We start from the raw sequence: 20,992 nt of genomic DNA, 5'->3' as shown, positions 1-20,992 counted from the left end.
TCTTTTATTATTGGAAGGAAGATACTGGTAACATTAAGACAAAAGATATCATTTTTCTCCTATAAATCTAATTTCCAGTGTAGCTGTGTTTTAAAAATGTAAAACAGAGATAATTCCTAGTTTGGAGGTAAATTTTAACCAATGAATAATTAAGGTCAAAGACATTAAAGTTTAAATGAGATTTTTCAAAGCATATTTTAGAAGCATAACCTGAATAATCTAGAAATAAGTGAGGAATAATAATAAATAATAAAGAAATAAAATAGTTCCTTGCAGCTCAAATTTAGATTAATCTGTATTTTATAAAAATTAGTTATTGAACTGTGTCCAGTAGAAAAAGGACTCTTAGAGTCACTACTTACTAATACATTACAGTTATGAAGAACTCAAAAAATATTAAGTAGTTTAACTCAGTGACATATCTCTTTCAATTTCCTTCTACTTAGTGACACTGCAAAACTACGGATGCTTAACAGAACACAGCAATACAATAAATCAGTACCTGTAAGAAACCGTTTTGAAGAGTGACAGTCAAAGACTGTGGGCTAAAAACAGACATTACCTTCCACTCCTTACTCAAAGCAATAATAATGTGAATTTTAAAAAAAAATCAATCCCATAAGGAAAAGGAGAATAAAAGATGAGGAAACAATAATTTTAGGAATTAGCAAGTAGATGAATAAATAACTGAATTAATATACCTAAGGAAACCTAACCCTGAACTTAGAAGCCACCCAATTTACACCACAGATTCCATAGAATGTTCAGGAATTACTATCCGTAGGATACTCTGGAAATAGAAGTAGAGATGGAACGAGACTTCCAATCTGTTTAAGAAAAGGTACACACCCAGATCCTCTATGCAATCTACACGGTAGGCTTTTGTATTACCCCCTCATCCTGAGATAAAACTAGAAACTAAAGGTGTATTCGATAAAAAGGGGGCAAAACAGAGAGGGTGTCTGGCTTCAGAGATATGATTACAGGCACAGTTGTAGGCAGATGCACAATATGTAACACTAGGTGATCAGATGAGTTTGAAAAAAATCAATGTTGAGACCCTTTGCCTTTTCCCACAGTCCAGATAATAATCTCCAAGCAAAAACCAACTGTGCTTTTTTTTTTTGGTAAATCTGAGCATACCATATGAAGATATAGAAAGAAATTTACACCAGGGATTCTTTAAGGTAACAGCCTAGCCATATCACCCTTCAGCAAATCCCACAGTTGACATGCCCCCCCCACACAGAGATTCCAATTTGGTTTTCAGTTGTCCTACTTGTAAATAAAAAAGGCTTTCCAGGTGGCTCAGTAGTAAAGAATCCACCTGCAATGCAAGAGACACAGGTTTGATCCCTGGGTCAGAAAAGGCAACCCACTCCAGTATTCTTGCCTAGGAAACCCTATGGACAGAGGAGTCTGGCAGGCTACAGTCCATGGGGTCACAAAAGAGTTGGACACAACTTACCAACTAAACAACAACTTATAAATAAAAACAGAAAGCAAAACAGTTATCAGGACTTGAGGGAAGCCTCTAATATGCAAGAAGACATCAAAATACCAAAAAAAAAAAAAAAACAACAACTTAAAGGATAAACAAAGGAGAATAAAAATGCGCCCCCCAAAACTATATATATCTTCAGTGATAGAAAAAAAAAATTACTGCTTAATGAAATAAGAAAGGAATACTATATAAAAAAAGAGAAAGAAAAAGGACTCAAAATTTTTTTAAATGTTAGCAGAAATTAAAACCACAATAAAAAGAACAGAAAATAAAACCAAAGCAATCTCTTAGAACACAAAGCCTAAAAAAACAAAGAAAGATATGGAAAAGGAGAACAATATCAAGGATCTGTTCAAGAGGCCCAAGTTCTAAGTAACAAGAATTCTAGAAACACATAACAGAAAAACAAGGAAATATTCTGTCAAGAAAATACTTTATTAAGGAAATAAACCAATAAATTTTTCCAGAATTGAAAATGCCTTTTTAGACTGAGAGACCACCAACTTGGTGGATAAACCCACAATAGAAGAATAAACTAAGAAATTTCCGAACAAAGAGGAGACCTTACAACAGTCCAGAGGGAAAAAAAAACAATATACAAAGCATCAGAAGTCAGAAAGGCATTTGGACCTCTCAGTAACAAGTGGAGCACCTCATCCATAAAAATTAAAATTCTGTGAGAAAATTTACAACCTAGAACTTGATACTCTGACATGATATCAATCAAGTACAAAGGTATATTTCTAAACATATAAGGTCCACTTACTGTTTTTAGTAAGCTTTTAGACAATCCGCACCAAAAGTGAAGTGAAAGTCGCTTAGTCATGTCCAACTCTTTGTGACTCCATGGACTATACAGTCCATAGAATTTTCCCAGCCAGAACACTGGAGTGGGTAGCCTTTCCCTTCTCCAGCTGCACCAAAAAGAAGGGAGTAAATCAAGAGAGAGGACATGATATCCAAGAAAGAGGAAATCCAACCCAAAAGCTATGCAAGGGGAATCCCAAGAATGAAGGCAAAGGGAGATCCCAAATAACAGCTATACAGCAAGACTTATGTAACATCAGCCAATGGACTGGAGCAGATAAGAAAGCTCCAACAAACAGTATTCAAGAAGATAAAGTGACAGACTCTGAAATGTATTTCAAGGTTAACTAGGGAAAAGTTTGTGGTTAAAAAAAAAAAAAGTATTGAGTACACAAAAAATAACAAAAAATTTCCAGATACAGCAAGAAGCTGTTCAGGAAAGAAAACAAAATTACAGTATACATATGGCTCAACTATCAACAGTATTTATTTATATAGGGTTAACTATACTGAGACGGAGAAGGCAATGGCACCCCACTCCAGTACTCTTGCCTGGAAAATCCCATGGATGGAGGAGCCTGGTAGGCTGCAGTCCATGGGGTTGCTAAGAGTCGGACAAGACTGAGCAACTTCACTTTCACTTTTCACTTTCATGCATTGGAGAAGGAAATGGCAACCCACTCCAGTGTTCTTGCCTGGAGAATCCCAGGGATGGATGAGCCTGGAGGGCTGCCGTCTATGGGGTCGCACAGAGACGGACATGACTGAAGAGACTTAGCAGCACCAGCAGCAACTATACTGAGAAGCTGGCAGGATGGAAGGATGTATATATAAGATGGGATGTATACAGATATAAATATAGATATACATGGGGATACCATGGGAGTGATGCCCTCTTCTTCCATAATAAGAATAGTGAATACCTAAAATGAAACAAAAAATCAGTATGTAACAATATAAGCTAGTTTGAGACAAGAAATTAAAAATTAAGACAATCAGGTAGAAGAGTTAAAATGGGTGTATCCAGAAACAGGAAAAGAGGGATGGTTTTTCTGACAAGTCTTATAGAACTATTTGATTCTACTGAATTAAATTGTCATGCACATGCATAATACTGACAAAAATAAACACTAAATTTTAAGAAGTTTAAACGCCTAATAAAAAATTAGTTTGAATGCTTGCTAAAACACGGCAATAAAATGAGTCACATATAGAAATGTTAATAAACTATCTTTAAAATCTATGCATCATGTGCAATATATTTCTGACTCCAGCACTATTCACAGTACACTATAGACAAGGAACCCCAAAGAGATGGGAACACCAGACCACCTTGTCTCCTGAGAAGCCTGTTTGAGGGTCAAGAAGCAAAAGTTAGAACCAGACATGCAACAACAGGCTGGTTCCAAACAGGGAAAGGAGTACGACAAGGCTGTATATTGTCACCCTGCTTATTTAACTTATATGTAGAGTATATCATGTGAAATGCCAGGCTGGAAGAATCACAAGCTGGAACAAGATTGCCAGGAAAAATACCAACAACCTCAGATATGCAGATGATACAACTCTAACGACAAAAGTAAAAAGGTACTGGGGTCACAAAGAGTCAGACATGACTGAATGACCGAACTAAACTGAAGAGGAACCAAAAAGCCTCTTGATGATGGTGAAAAAAGAGAGCAAAAAAGCTGGCTTAAAATTCAACATTCAAAACACTAAGATCATGGCATCTGGTCCTATCACTTTGTGGCAATTAGAAGGAGAAAAAATGGAAACAATGGCAGATTTTAATTTCTTGGGCTCCAAAATCATTGCAGACAGTGACCACAGCCATGAAATTAAAAGATGCTTGCTCCTTGGAAGGAAAGCTATCACAAACTTAGACAGCGTATTAAAAAGCAGACATCACTTGGCTGACAAAGGTCCAGACAGCCAAAGCTACGGTTTCTCTGGTAGCCGTGTACAGATGTGAGAGCAGAACCATAAAGAAGACTGAGCACCAAAGGAACTGATGCTTCCAAATTTATGGTGCTGGATGACTCTAAGGAGTCCCTTGAACTGCAAGGAGATCAAATCAGTCAATCCTAAAGGAAATCAACCCTGAATATTTAGTGGAAGGACTGATGCTGAAGCTGAAGCTCCAATACTTTGGCCACCTGACGCAAAGAGGCGACTCAATGGAAAAGACCCTGATATTAAGGAAGACTGAGGGGAGGAAGAGAAGGGGATGACAGAAGATGGCTGGATGGCATCACTGGCTCAAAGGACATGAATCTGAGCAAATTCCAGGATATAGTAGAAGACAGAGGAGCCTGGTGTGCTGCAGTCCATGGGGTCACAAAGAGCTGGAAACGACTTTGCAACTGACAACAGACAAACAAGGAAACCAAAATCACCTATATATATATGCAGACTTCTACCCCTAATGCTTTTTTACCTGGTGGCTGCTACTGCTACCATCTTTAGCTCTATTACCAAAATCGTTTCAAAACATTCACCTTAGAAACTCCGTCAGACTCAATCAGTTTGATATGCTAATGGCCCCTGAGGAAACCCAAAGTCATCAGTTAAATATATATCAAGATGAGATTTGTAAAAGCAGCATGCAGCACAGGATAGTAGAAAATACTGCCAGCTGACTGACCTGTGGCCCTGGAATCAAAGTACCTGTACTACTTAGTGAGAGACCTTGACTTAGTTACTTATTACTGAGCCTCTCAGGAGCCTCCTCTGCCTCATCTGAAAATGATGGAAGCATTATATTGCAGAGTTGTTTTGAGGATTAGAAATCAGTAAACAAATAGTAATGCAATGCCTGGCACAAGCATCAATAAAAGCCATCAAGGGACTTCCCTGGTGGTCCAGCGGTTAAAAGTTCTCCTTTTAATGCACGGGTGCAGCTTGATCCCAGCTTGATCCTTGGTTGGGGAGCTAGGATCCCACATTCCTCACAGCCAAAAAACCAAAACACAGAACAGATGCAATGTTGTAACAAATTCAAAGACATCAAAAATATATATATTTTAAAATATTTTTTAAGGCCATCTACCATTAATATTTACCTTGAACATTATCTACTTCATATGGCATAGGAGAAACCTTGATTTTGCAGCTGGGTCCTCTGGGCTGTAATGCCTAATTTGCCTTGTATTGGTTAGGTGACTTTGATAAAGTTACTGAATCATTCTGACTGCAAAAAAGAAGAAATCATATCACCTACCATGAGGGATGGTTCATCTGAAAACCAAACTATATGCACAGAAATACAGAGCATAGGAGAGTCAAGAGGAAGGGGACATATGTATACCTATGGCTGATTCATGTTGATATACAGCAGAAACCAGCATAATATTTAAAGCAATTATCTTTCAATTATACATAGATTAATTAAAAAAAAGAAATACAGAGCATAAGCTGGTGTATAGTCAGTGCTCAACAATTGATGGCAGTTAAATATATGTGTACCATCTCTTTAACTTTTGCAGTGAAGGTCCATCATAGACATAAGCTGAGTTATGGCTACATATTATCCTTTTATAATAAGCAAATGCAAAAAATGGGAAATCTGCAATATCAAAAAATACCAGTGAAACAGTAAGACACTTGGAATTCTTGGTATCATTGAGAATTTGTTTATATAATTGACTAAGAGTAGCCTTGGAAATCATAAGATCTTAGTCTCAACTGATTTTTCTAAATATAAGATGTAGAAACAAAATCTTTCCCATTTCTAAAAATCACTAAATGTAAATTACTTCTCCAGAGATTTGATCTCATTCTTACCAATTTCACAAGTCATCATAAATCTCTTCAAAAACCATTAAGAAGAAACACTGAATGCTGTCAAATATAAAACTGTTCTTTTAGAACTAAGGAAATAGGCACAGAAGTACAGTTATTTTGCCCAACTTACATACTCCAGATCACAAGAATAACTGAATTCTTCCATAAAGGAACTTGGAAAAAATATTTCTTATATTCAAGACTGTTTCATTCTCCCCTGCTGCTCAAAAGCAAGGATTTCCATCTTTCAGATCCCCAATGGTTTAAGCATAAGCTTATGGTACCCAAACACAGAACAATCACAATTCCTCTAAATGAAGACTAAAAACAAAAGAAGAAGGCCGGGCGACGAAGAATTGATGCTTTTGAACTGCAGTGTTGGAGAAGACTCTTGAGAGTCTCTTAGACTGCAAGGAGATCAAACCAGTCAATCCTAAAGGAAATCAACCCTGAATATTCATCAGAAGGACTGAAGCTGAAGCTCCAATACTTTGGCCATCTGATGCAAAGAGCTGACTCATTAGATAAGACCCTGATGCTGGGAAAGATTGAAGGCAGGAGAAGGGGATGACAGAGGATGAGATGGTTGGATGGCATCACCAACTCAATGAATGTGAGTTTGAGCAAGCTCCAGGAGATGCAGGACAGGGAAGCCTGGTGTGCTGCAGTCCATGAGGTCGCAAAACATCAAACATGACTGAGAGACTGAACAACAACAAAAAACAAGAAAGGACTCATGGATAGTAGTATGTCAGGAAAGTCCCTATGGAAAATAATACATAGATGCAGGCAAACCTGGGAACCAAAGGCAGAACAACAACTGTATTGCACAAGAAAGGTACAATTAAAAAAAAAAAAGCCCCTTTAATCCTAATATTGTCAACTACAAAAGTTACATTTCATATTATCTGAGAGTCAGGTATATTCCCCAGTACCTGGAAAGGGCTTCAATTATGGCCATTTAAAGCTAAGAGCACGTGTGCATCCTAAGTCGTTTCAGTTGTGTATGACTCTTTGCAACCCTATGGACGGCAGCCTGCCAGACTCCTCTGTCCATGGGATTCTCCAAGGAAGAATACTGGAAGGGGTTGCCATGCCCTCCTCCAGGCAATCTTCCCAACCCAGGGATTGAACCTGTGTTTCCTGAACTCCAGTCAGATTCTTCACCAGTGAGCCACCAGCGAAGCCCAAAACGGAGAAAGAGTGAAAACCATCAAAGAAGAGAAAAAACACATAAAACTAAATGCAAGATTTTTTTCCTTTCTCCCCAGTTTCTTATGAACTAAGTGAAATGTGAGTATCAGAACTGCCATGAAAAAAAAAGAACAAATTAATCAAAACTAGCATGGTTTCTCACACAGAAAATTATGCAAAGTATTTATTGATAAAATGAAGGTGTTCTGAATTTTCATAATATATAACTTACTTTTGCTTACCACAGTTTGACTAGTAAGTACTCAAAAACAATAAGCATACCAGAAAGGCATATTCTTCAGAGTCACTAGCAATTAGACACAACTACTTCTTCATAGTTTGGGGAAGACTCTCCACTTTGAAATAATCCAGAAAGAAAAACCCTGGCAGAGCTCTCTATCAGATTTCATAAGAAAGGCAATAAATGCACTGAGAGTAATAAGTGAAAAGCAGTTTTACATCTACCTCCAGAATCTTTAGGTCATTTTTACAGTATGTCACCTGTTTCCCGAACATGTTGATTACTTGCATTAAATTATCAGTTGCTTATCTGCATTAAAATGATAAACATAACTAAGAAACAGGAAATTCAATTGGAGTTAAATATCTCATTCTGTAATAAAATCCACCTCTATGGATAATTCATGCTTATCTTGGAGAAAAGTAGTATTTTCCTGTGTGCAACATGCTCAGGCATGAACGATTCCTTACCACTCCAGGACTGTAACCCTCCAGGCTCCTTGGTCTATGAGATTTTCCTGGCAAGCATACTAGAATGGGTTGCCATTTCCTCCTCCAGAGGATCTTCCTGACCCAGGGATTGAACCTGCATCTCCTGTGTTGGCAGGTGGGCTCTTTACCACTGAACCATATGGGAATAATTATATTCTACTGTTACTTTTCACATGACTATTAATTTTTAAATTTCACTTATTAAAAAACTGCATTCTAAATTTCAACATAAAAGATGTTACTTTCACCTTTTAAGATGAAGAGTAAAAAGGTTGATGACTATAAAAGCAAGCAGCCTAAGTATGCCATTAGAAATAAAGAAGACAAGCAAATCAATAACAAAAAAAAATAACCCAGTCAAAAATGGGCAAAGACCTAAAGACAGTTCCCCAAAGAATACATACAGATGGCTGATTAAGCACATGAAAAGATACCCAAGATCACTAATTATTCAGTTCAGTTCAGTTCAGTTGCTCAGTTGTATCCAACTCTTTGCGACCCCATGGACTGCAGCACGCCAGACTTCCCTGTCCATCACCAACTCCCAGAGCTTGCTCAAACTTATGTCCATTGAGTCAGTGATGCCATCCAACCATCTCATCCTCTTTTGTCATCTTCTCCTCCTGCCTTCAACCTTTCCAAGCATCAGGGTCTTTTCCAATGAGTCGGTTCTTCACATCAGATGGCCAAAGTATTGCAGCTCCAGCTTCAGCACCAGCCCTTCCAATGAATGTTCAGGGTTGATTTCCTTTAGGATTGACTGGTTTGATCTCCTTGCTGTCCAAAGGACTCTCAAGAGTCTTCCCTAGCACCACAATTTGAAAGCATCAATTGTTCTGCCTTCTTTATGGCCCAACTCATATCTGTACATGACTACTGGATGTATACATATATGAAGGTCAAGAAGTTATGATTAGGATTCTCAGTGGTGTGATGGTGGTAGGGGAGGCAGGGATTCGAGCACTTGCATTCACTGCTATTGGAACACAGTTTACAGTGGAATGTGCCTGGCATATGTAAGTCTTTGAAAGGATAGGACAACCACGTCTCTATACAAAATTATAAAATAAAGATTCAATAAATGAGTGTTTCAGATCTTTCTGTATATAATAGTCACCTATTTCCATTTCTCCAAAGTCTCCGTTCAGTTCAGTTGCTCAGTTGTTCTGGACTCTTTGCGACCCCATGAACTGCAGCACGCCAGGCCTGCCTGTCCATCACCAATTCCTGGAGTCCACCCAAACCCACGTCCATTGAGTCAGTGATGCCATCCAATCATCTCATCCTCTGTCATCCCCTTCTCCTCCTGCCCTCAATCTTTCCCAGCAGCAGAGTCTTTTCCAATGAGTAAAAGTCTCTGGAAGGGGAAAATTAGAGCAGAATAAAGGAGAAATCACTCATACCTCCACCTACCACCATGAAAATACTTGAAAAATTTTTTTACTTCTAATTTATCTTTCTCTCTGCCTCCCCCTCCCATTCCCTTTGGTAATCATAAGTTTGTTTTCTAAGTCTGTGAGTCTGTTTTGTACATAAGTTTACTGGAATCATTCTTTAGATTCTACATGTAATTGGTAACATATGTAAAAAATCATGACCAAGTATCAAATATGTAACAGGTACTATGCTAAATGATAAGAGATTTAAAATGACTTTTGACATTGCGGCATCCTCAAAGAGGTCACATACTCTGATGAGGAAGAGAGGCCTGAAAACTGACAAGTATAACATCTTTTTGATACGAGCTATAATAAGGACTGTGGAGGAGGACACTGGCATGACAGCTAACAAATTGGGAAGGAAGCATAAGTCAGAGAAAATGAGTTGGCTCCAGAAAGAATCAGCCTGCCAGTGCAGCAGACAGGAGACACAGCTCGATCCCTGGGTGGGTAAGATCTCCTGGAGGAGGAAATGGCAGCCCACTGCAGTATTTTTGCCTAGTAAGTACAGTCCGTGGAGTAGCAAAGAGTTGGACATGCCTGAGCACGCATGCACGCCTGAACTAAAGAAATGCGGGAGGGACGGAGAAGGGCAGTCTAGCCAGAACAACAGGAATGACATTTTACAAAGGTAGGCTGGCTTAGGAGAAATGTCTGTTGAAAGAAGTGGGAATAAAGGGGTAAATGGGTTGGGGGGTAGGGAGATGGGGAGGGAATGGAGTGGGGAGGGGGTGGAGGGGTAGACAAGGAAGGAAGGAGCAGAGGAGGCTGAAGTGTTAAGCAAACATCATTATCATGAGGGCCCTCTATGCCTTGGCATTTGCCAACCCCTTCCAATCTCTACTTGAGATACCCAAGTGAACTGCAGAAAAAAACTGGGTCAAAGGATTCCAACCACCTCCTTTCAGTATTAAAAAAACACAATGTGGGACTTCCCTGGAAGTCCAGTGGTTAAGGTAACATGCTTCAAAGGCGGTGAGGTATGGGTTCAATCCCTGGCGGGGAACTAAGATCCCACACATTGCAAAGCCAAAAAAACAGAAAAGAACACACAGACACACACACCCCCATCCTCCCTACCATGCCACGGAATTCCCTGGAGGTCCAGTGGTTAGGCTCGCTTTCCTTACCGTGGCCCGGCTCAATCCTTGCAGTACAGCCAAAACAAAAACAAAAAATGTGATGCTAGAATAGAGCAATAGAAGCAGCAGTGCCTAAACTAAGCAAAATGGTCCCTCAAACCCATCCTCATAGAAACAGCCTCTGCTTAAAAATACAGAAGCCCACATCTGCAAAACTTCTACAGCACATACATACCAGACCCATCTAAAAAAAAAAATTCTTTTTTTAGCCACCATGCAGCACGCAGGATCTTAGTTCCCCAACCAGGGACGGAACCCTCACTCCCTTCACTGGAAGTGCCGAGTCTTAACCATGGGACCGCCAGAAAGTCCCATCTTACAACTTTTATAAATGCTTCTCTATTTCACACTAAGATGTTTGTACACTCAATAGGACATTAATAATAATCTCAATAATCTTTAACCTTCACTAACCAATGGACTTCAAACCAATGAATAAAAAAAATTATTGAAGAGCATATCCATGTTAACATTCCAGTCTCCAATTTTAAGATTCTTGAGAACAGAGACCACATTTTATTTCTGAACCCCCAACTTTCTTCTCCTGCCACTAGTAGCTAATAACATTCTGCTTATACACAGGTGATGCCAATAAATATTTATTGTAATATTCAGCAATACCATGCTAAGATAGCTAAAAAAATTTGAATTCAGAAAGAGTTTACATACTGGCTTGGGAATTTCATGTACAGGATTCTCTGGTTGTTGAAAACCTCCATATACATTCTCTCATTTAATTCTCACATTTACCCAATGGCACAGGCATTTATTTTGCCCCAGTAAACAGAGAAAATAGAAGAAATTAAGTGATGTGCCCAAAGTCACATGGCCAGTGACAAACCAAAGACTCTTAAAACCCAGGTCTCCTTACTCACAAGCCACTGTTCTATGACAACCTTCAGTTAATCAAAAATATTTATATATTGAGGACATACTTGCCAAGCAAGTACATGCCAAGCATGTACTAACATGCTGGGAAATAAAACAGTGAACAAACCTTATGAAACTTACAGTCTAGGAAGGAGGAAAAGACCTTAAATGATAATTATAAATAATTATAAGTGTGTAAAGACAACCAGAGAATTTAACCTTGAGGACTGTAAAGGAAAAAATAATATTCACTGACATCTATTAAAAATGGTGAAAGTGAAAGTGAAGTCGCTCAGTTGTGTCCGACTCTTTGCGACCCGTGGATTGTAGCCCACCAAGCTCCTCTGTCAATGGGATTTTCCAGGCAAGAATACTGGAGTGGGTTGCCATTTCCTTCTCCAAGGGATCTTCCCGACCCAAGGATCGAACCCAGTTCTCTCATATTGCAGGCAGACGCTTTAACCTCTGCACCACCAGGTTAAAAATGGTATACAGACTTGATTCAGGAACAATCAGATAGCTATTGGGGCTACTGCAGTGGGATTTTACAGTAGGATTTTACAGTAGGATAAACAGACTGAGTTAACTCCAAATACAGCATTGGTAAGGCAAGTGGGAATTTATAGCCAAGGAGCAGGGTGCAGGGGGGAACGAAAAAATTACCAAGACAATATATCAGGGGAACGGGGCTGGGTGCAAGACAACATATCAGGGGAACGGGGCTGGGTCAGGGGGCAGTCCTGGTTAAACTGACCTAACAGGATTCTTAATAGCCCACGGGGTCGCAAAGAGTCAGACACAACTCTGTAACTGAACTGAACTGAACAGGATTCTTGTTGAACGCAGGCCGAGGTGATCAGATATCACCTGAGGGATGGTGGTGGATGAGGAAGCAGATCAGATCCTGAGGGTGGCAGGGGATTCCAGTTAAACCGACCAGCAGGGTTCTTACTAAAGCTAGACTTTTTACAAGGAAGTGCGCAGATAGGCCTAGGAGAAGGTTCAAGACCTGACCAAAGTGTGGTCAAGTAAAGAATCTTTGTCAGGGCCTCGCAGAGTCTCTCAAGAACAGAGGTAGTGTTATGCTGAACACCAAAGAATTTTCTTTATTTTGAATCATTTAACTCAATATCCAGATAAACTCCATTTACTATTGTCTAAAACTTCTCAAACTTGAAGGTACTTTTTAAAATCACTCCTAAGTGATGCCAAAGCTCCACACTTTGTCTAAAGTAGACTTCTCAAGAGTTATATATAGATATTGATCTCCTCAGCCCAGGAGATGACCTTCTCTCACCAGAGGGTCAAGAGTAACCTTTTGTCCCAATGGTGCTAAATAAAATGACAGTGATACTTTCTTTTAAATATTCAATGACAAAAAAGGGTAAATGTATCTCTAGAACCTAGTTATCATTTGACAATACAGTCCCAACACCTTATAAAGATGCTCCCACTTCAGCAAAAGCTAAAATTAGTACAGTTCAACTGAGGGACACTTTCCCAATGTCTAGCCACTTAGAATTGTATTTTTTGGTATAGTTTGGCTCTCATTATAATCGGAAAAAAACCACTTTTTTAAAAATTTCAGTTCTTGATAAATTGCCATTTATCAAATTAAAAGCTTGAAAGGTTTAAGAAAGGATTGACTTACAGGTTGAACAGTCTGACAATAAAGACTCCTTTGGGAGTCCTTAACAAATAGGGTGGAGACACAAGCATCAGTACTCCAAACAATGCTGTGCTCCAGGTGAGAGACTTCAGTTTTGACAAATCGGTTTGTTGTTCACTGGCTCAAAAGTGCAGTTTCTAAGAGTTGGAACTAAGAGAACCAGCTGAACATTTGGCAGGGTTTGAGGAAGGGCTAGGGAGAATGGAGCCAGGCATATGTGAGTAAAACCTATAACCAACGGGGAGTTTTTAAACAAAGAGCTACTTCAGTAGTTACATCTAACGACACAGGCCACCAGCAAACAGATTCTCTAAAGAGGGGACCATGGTGCTGCCCGCCTGTCTGGAACATGATCTGGGCATCGAGACTCCAGAAAAGTTGTCATAAAAGACTTTGACTCCTACTGCTTCCACTTTATTCTATGTTTGTACTGAATAATAAGAAAGTATTTAAGTTAAACCATTAACTATCCCTACAAAGAAACACACAAAAATTAATACCCAATACTACAACTACTGAAGTATTTTCATCAAATTTCAGTTTGAGAACAGGAGAACTTAGGCAAAAAGATAAAAATGATAGTAGCAATAAAGTAAGACTCAGTCTTTCCACTGCAAATAGTAACAATAAAGCCACCTGGCTATGAGGTTCTTAGACTATTAGCCAAATATGTTTATTTACCTTCAAACTCCTGCTTTTAAGTTCTAATTTCAGAAAATCAAAGTAGCACTAATACATATGATAATAAACCTACAGAAACTGGCTCTGATTTAGTAATCAGAAATGCTGATTATGTTTATAAAAAACAAGAACAGCTACAAGCAACCATCACACTGTTGAGATGTTGACAACAAACTAGATATTACTGCTACATGGAACTACAATTTACTGAGCTAGAACTTTTACATTCAGGATGAAGTATCCTCCCAACATGTCTGAGGTATCAGTTTTAAAGACAGGATCCATGGGGAAATAAATTAGATTACTATCACACTCATACCATACACAACGGAGTATCAAACTGCTTTCATCCTTATTACGGAAGAAGTGAGGGTCCACACGTGCTCAGGGAGTAATGGTGGCTGGATGACAGCCGGAGGCCAAGCCACAAGAGAGGTGGTCAGGCAGAGTTAGGAGAATCGCTTCAGACAGAGAGGTCTGAACAACCAAGTATACTGAGTATAAGAGCCAGGTTTCTCACTGACAAAAGAGGAAGTGAAAAACATGTAAAGGGATGAGACTCAGGTGAACAGACATAGAAAAAGTATTTCGATTTAAACTCGTGTGGGTATGGATTTTTCTAGCATCGGCCAATGAGATGGTTGGGAGCAGCAAAACATCTGCAGTAATGAGGACACCTATCACCTAAACTCTGGTTCCCAAATACTATCTCCTCTGCTGGCTAGAACCAAGGCCCTCAGGGAAGTGGTCAGCCCCAGGGTTGAGGCATGGAAAGTATAAGATAAACCGAGAATGTCTGAAAGGAATGCTCAAAGACAGGCACGAATCAAATGGACCCAGAAGACAGCCTCAAGAGGACTCCCACTAGCCATAACTGAGACAATCTGAGCACCAAAATAAGCTATGATGGTCAAAATTAACTCATTAAATAAAACAGAAACCCATGAGCCCATGCTGACATTAAAAAATAAATTAATTAATGGAAAGGATAAAGGCTCCCTTAAAGTAAAAATGTCAAATAATAAGTATAAAAGCAGTGATAGAATGAGAACATTGTCAAGCATCATAATAATAATACAGAAAAGAAATTTTAACAGACATCAGAACTCGTAGGTGAAAATGGAATGAGGAAGGGATAGGTATATAGCCCCAAAACAGTTCCTAAAAAATATTAAATATTAATTATAACCCTTTCGGTTATAGCCTGTCAGGCTCCTCTGTCCATGGGATTTTTCAGGCAAGAATTCTGCAGGGGTTTGCCATTTCCTCCTCCAGGGGATCTTCCCAACCTGGGGATCAAACCAGAGTCTCTTGTATCTCTTGAATTGCAGGCAGATTCTTTACGCATGGAGCCATTAGGAAAGCCCCGCTTCAATACCTCCTAACCAAATATACAACTAAAGAGAAGTATTACATATGTTTTCATATATCCAAAACTCTAAAGGTACAAGAACTCTTTACATCAAGAAAAAAAAATCATTAATGGTAAAAGTAATCAAACAGTAATTATTTTGCAGTCAGTAATGTAAAACAACTGCAACTCTGTAAAAGATGGTAAAAGTATACCAAAGCCAGCCAAGTAGTCACAATTCCCAAAACTACAGTTCTGAAAACACGACCAAACTGACTTCAATTCCCTCTGCAAAACAAGCATACCATACTTAATTGGGTTGACAAACAACAAAACTGTTAATACTTGGTCAACAGACACTCAAAGTGATTCTGCAGTAGTATACTGACATAAAAAATTTACAAGTGAAAAACTTGATCTATGCACAGTAGAGATCTATTTGTATATTTTTAAATATATACAAACAAAACATGATGGAAAAGATTAGGAAGTAATATCACAAAATACAATAGCTATCTCTGAAGGTGCAATTATGAGAGATTTTTATTTTCTTCCTTTTCTGATCAGTATTTTGTGATTTCATCAAAATGTGCATTAATCCTACACTAAAAGTAAAAAATAATGTTAAAGTATTATTTAAATGTAAAGGTTTTTATTTTTTCTTCTACCTTAGAAAACAGTCCTAACAGTATGAGATATTAATATCTGGTAACGGAAGACTTCTCTGAAAAACAAGGCCCGTCTGAATACTACCTTTTTATATAATTTTACAATTATAGATAAGGTAATATGAGGCAGGTTCTCTGGATTGAGACTGCCAGGATTCAAATTCCAGCTACCCCACGGACTGGCCACTTAATTTTGAGCAAGTTATTTAACCTCTCTTTGTCAGTTTCTTCATCTGTAAAAATGGGGTTCGTATTTGTTATTAAACTATTTAAAGCATTTAGTGCCTGGTACATAGCACTTAGGTTATTTTACTATGAATTTCTTTTATAGGTGAGGATGTTCAGGTACTAAAATCAGTTAAATCATCTGAATGAAAACAAAGATGCTGGGATGGGTGGGGCAGAGGGGTCTTTGAAAGAAAGGAGAGAAGAGAAAAAAGCAGAAGACACAGACAGACAGCTATTAACACAGCTGAAAACCTGGGTCCCCTTTCCTAAACTGCCTTTTTTTTTTTTTTGAAAACACAAATGGCAGTTGTCCACCATTATGCTTAATAAATATTTCTTTCCTTTTTTCCTTCCTTGCCCAACCTCTTTGTTTCTTCCTATACAGAAATAATTCACATTCCTAAACCACCTTTCCTACGAATTTCCATTTTAAAGTTAACTATATTTATTTTAACTCTGTTCCAACTGAGTAGTCTTACATTAGGAAATTACACCGTGGGGGGCTTTCCTGGTGGCTCAACCTGTAAAGAAACTGCCTGCTATGCAGGAGACCCGAGTTCCATCCCTGGGTCTGAAAGATCCCCTGGAGAAGGAAATGGCAACCCACTCCAGTATTCTTGCCTGAAGAACTCCATGGACAGAGGAGTCTGGTGGGTTACAGTCCAAGGGGTCACAAAGAGTCAGATACAACTGAGTGACTTTCACTTCATTTTTCCTAATCAAATGTTTCTGTGGAATTACATGTCAAAAGAGACCTGCAATCTAAAAATGCTAGAAACAAAGAGAACACACTATATATTAATATTTGTTGAATGATACTGTTAAGAACTCACTCTGATCCTACATCTCCCTGAATTTTATACTCATAAAACATCAGGATAGGAAAAGCCCTAAATCAAGAAAACTGTGTTCCGATTCTACCCAGGCTAATAATTAGGTAAGTAACCTGAAGTTGGGATTTTGCCACTTGAGCAAGATGAGGGGAGTAGGCTGTGTTACTGAAAGATCCCGTCCAAGTCTCTAGTTCTACAGCCTCTTGAATAAACCTGAACAAAATGGAGAATTCACAGGCAATTTCATGCCTCCTGATGCTTCCTCTGACTGAAATCTCCCATTTCCCCTTTTAGAGAACTCCCGTTATACCTTCCATTCATCATTTCTTCCATGAAAGGACAGGACAAAATGCTCTGTATTCTCTGGATCCCTGGGGTTGCATAGCATCTCTTACAGATGACTATTTATACACTGTCTACCATTTCTGCAGTCTCACATCTTGCACAATGCCTAACATACAGCAGGTGCTAAGGATGTGTTTAAAGATTTGAGCCTACAAAGTTAAATTAGGTTCCTGTAAAGTTTTTGCATGCACCATCTGGGAGTTTAGTTAAATTTGAAGACACACACAGGCCAATATGGAGCACAACCAAAGCTTTGTCCCAGTCAGATTCATATATGAAGTGCAAATTTACTCTGAGCCGTTTGTATAAAAGCTACACAAAGGTATCTGCTGCAGATTAACTAAACACCTCCCCCGAAGATTACCTAAAATTACTTCCCTTCCTACCTAAAACATCTTTCTCAGGGACTTTGGTCCACTGACAACCTCCTACCATACTATTAAAGGTACTGATGTTCAGTGTTTATGATGGACTGTAGCATACCAGGCTCCCCTGTTCATGGGATTTTCCAGGCAATAGTACTGGAGTGGATTGCCATTTCCTTCTCCAGCGGATCTTCCCAACCCAGGGATTGAACCCGGGTCTCCCGCATTGTAGACAGGCACTTTACCATCTGAGCCACCAGGGAAGTCCCTTACCAGAAAATAAGCTCCACTAAAGCAGGAATTTTCATCTGTTTTGTTCAGAAATGATTCCCAGTGCCTATACCAGTGCCTGCATATGAATGATTTTTTTTTAATCAATAATTCTTTCCTTCTATCTTACAGCCTAAAGTTACAAGTCATCACCTTCATATGCGTATCTCACATTGCCCTATTTCCTCACCTCTATCCACTTATGGCAGCCTTACAAGCAAGCTTCCAAGAACTGGGGAAAATATTTGTGTTTAACTCCTGAAGTGCAGCTTTTACTTTACTTTCTCTGCTTATCTGTTGGAACAGAAATAATATCCAGGAAACTATACCACGTAATGAATAGGTAATAACCAAAACTTTGTTCTTATACTTCTGATAACTATCAATATTTCTCTACTTCATATTTTAAAACTACTAGTGGACGAAAATCAAAACCAAAAATATTAGATCAACTTTTCTGGACAGTCAAGCACGTGGACAAAATACCTTGAGAATTAATTAACGGCTACATGTGACTTGACTGAAAAACTGCGCTCCAAATTGTTGTTGTTTAGAAGCTAAAGTTGTGTCAGACTCTTTGTGACCACATGGACTGTAGCCTGTCAGTCTCCTATGTCCATGGGATTTCCCAGGCAAGAATACTGGAGTGGGTGGCCATTTCCTTCTCCAGGGGATCTTCTAGACCCAGGGATCAAACCCATGTTTCCTGCTTGGCAGGTGGATTCTTCACCACTGTGCCCCCTGAAAAGCCCATGTACTATATACAATAGCTATGGCAAGATTCTTTTTTATGATTTAGGTAGCTAATATGCTTCAGGAAAATGAACTTATCCATAGCATTTCTGTAATTATCAAATACTGAGCCACAGAAGAGTAGGATACTATTGTATTTATACTCAGAAAATACCACCAAAACTTTCTTTATCCCCTGGTTTCAGCCAAATATGGTTCTTCCCTGCTTCAGCCAATGTTAGCTATGAGTTCTCAGAGACAAGGCCCATCAGAAGCAGTCAAGGACATCTATAATGCTATCTTAAAGATGGCTTTTAAATTCTTGAAGAAATCAAACATCAGCAATGTAAAAAAAATACTCAAGATGAAAAGTTTCAAGCTGAGATGTTTGCATTTGTTGACTGAAACTAAAATAGGAAATGAAGATTTTTATGTCACTCAGGCCTCTAATCTAGTACTATCTAGCTGACAAACTCAGAATCAACTTCCAGGATGAGCATAAGAAAGACGTTTAACAAGCTCAAACGTGTTTAAGGCAGGTTGACACAAGCCAGGCCCCTCACTACCCTATGCATATCAGAAATACTAGCAAGCCTAACCTGCCTGTTAGGCCTCTGTGATATCTCAGTTTTGCTTAAACATCCTAAAAAGGATTAATATTCTAAATATAAGCTTGTGAAAATAAGAGTGTATTAAATTCTCAGGATTCAGGTGCCAGTGTGATGATGAAAAATCATGGGAGGCAGGAAAAGAAAATTGAGACAAAAAAATAAATCTTTAAATGCTAATTTTCTCCACAACAGTAAAGGAGCATATGGGGTCGGTTTCAATCTTCGAATTTTTACTAGCTTTCTAACCACAGATTAAACAGAGGTAAATCACAACCAAGCCTTCAAAAGAGCAGTCCCCCAAAGCGTAAGGTCTGTTTTCAGAGGACCTGAGGCTTGTTTGCTGCCACCATACTCCCATCCAGCCACCCCATCTTTCTGCCCATCCCCCTCAATTCGTCTGCAATAAACGATAAGTAAGGGAAATAATGACCAGCACTAATGTGACGCGGAGTTGGCATTTACAAATGATTTGCAAAACAACTCCCCGGCCGACCTAATCAACTCAGGGCACACGACAAGACCCTATATGGTGGTTGTCTAGAAAGATAAAAGCCCGTGCTCTTCAGGGGAGCACGCGGGGAGGAGGGGCACCTCGGGAAAGCCAGGAACTCCATCCCCAAGACCCTTGGCTGTCACCAAGGAATCCCGACCCGTCAGCTGCCGCGTTAAGTGTGCTACAGCCACGAGACTTGTCGCCCCAACTACCCACTCCTAAAACCTACGAGGGGAGTGAAAAGGATCCTAGGGAGACGGGTTAAAGCTGTTTTCTGTGCTTGGGATCCACGAAAAAGCAATGGCCAGGGGAGAGGGAAACAGGCGACCCTGCACGCCTCGGGTACTGGTCACGCGGAAGAGTGGGAGGTATGCCTGTAGAGCGTGCAAACAAACAAACGCAGAAGAGCGAGAGGAGAGGATGGGGTGGTGGAGAAACACGGCCGCAGGCATCCATCGAGGTTGTCGGGACTAGGGGTCCGGGGATAAAGAGCTTCCCTGGGGGCTGGAGATTCCCCGCGTACTCGAACCCGGCCCGGGAGGCGGCAGCGGTCAGGCAAAGCGAGCACTCAGGATAGGTTCCCAGAGACCTGCCCGGCGCGGGGCCAGGCGGGCGGGCGGGGGCCGCGGCCCAGGTCGCCTGAACAAAGCCGGCGCGCGCGGGGCCTGGCTACTCACAACAAAAAGCTCATGTTGGCCGCGGCTTGGGCTGCGGGCTCGGCGGTCGCGGGGCCTCGGGACGGCAGCGGCCCGGCCTGGAGAGCAAGGAGGAGGAGAAGATGAGCAGGCGGGGAGCTCCAGCTGCTCGGCGGCCGCAACTTGTTTGGCTTCGCTAGTGCCAATGGCTCGCAGAGGGGGCGGAAGTGGGAAGCTCACGGCTTGAATCACTCAATGGGAGGGGAAGGAAAAGAAGGCGGGGAAAAGGCTGTTCGCCTGCTCCCCGAAGGGCCGCCGCGCGCTCCCGCACCTCCGGGTCCCCAGCCCCTCGCGGCCCCCACCTCGTGAGCTCTCGCGAGAGCGGTGGGCGCCCACCCTACCCCTCCCGCTGCGATTCCCTAGTCCCCAACGTTCTGGACACCTAGGCAGCCGCGGACCACGCCCGCCGGTGCGCGGTGGCTGCCCGGCCGGTCGAGGCCAGTCCACCCCGTTGGAAGTTGTGGGCGGTGGCAAAGCGCTCCAAGCTGCTTAGCTGGGTGTCAGCGATCTGGAAGGAAGTTGGCTTCAACTCTGGGATGTCAGGGTCCTGAACTGAGGGATGGAATTGCCAGTAGAGTTC

General features: G+C 40.4%; 1 protein-coding gene across 1 annotated transcript in view; it reads right to left on the bottom strand.

The window, feature by feature from the left end:
* The window catches only part of MOB1B (MOB kinase activator 1B), a 55,900-nt gene extending 35,380 nt beyond the window's left edge, over window positions 1-20,520 (bottom strand). The window contains exon 1 of the mRNA XM_068975324.1: window positions 20,395-20,520. Coding sequence (XP_068831425.1) covers window positions 20,395-20,408 — 14 coding nt within the window. The 5' untranslated portion in view covers window positions 20,409-20,520. The remainder of the gene's footprint in view (window positions 1-20,394) is intronic.
* Window positions 20,521-20,992: the final 472 nt, after the last annotated feature.

This window comes from Capricornis sumatraensis, chromosome 7 (genome assembly GCF_032405125.1).
Source record: "Capricornis sumatraensis isolate serow.1 chromosome 7, serow.2, whole genome shotgun sequence".
NCBI lineage: Eukaryota > Metazoa > Chordata > Mammalia > Artiodactyla > Bovidae > Capricornis > Capricornis sumatraensis.
This window is presented reverse-complemented; position numbering and strand designations above follow the sequence as displayed.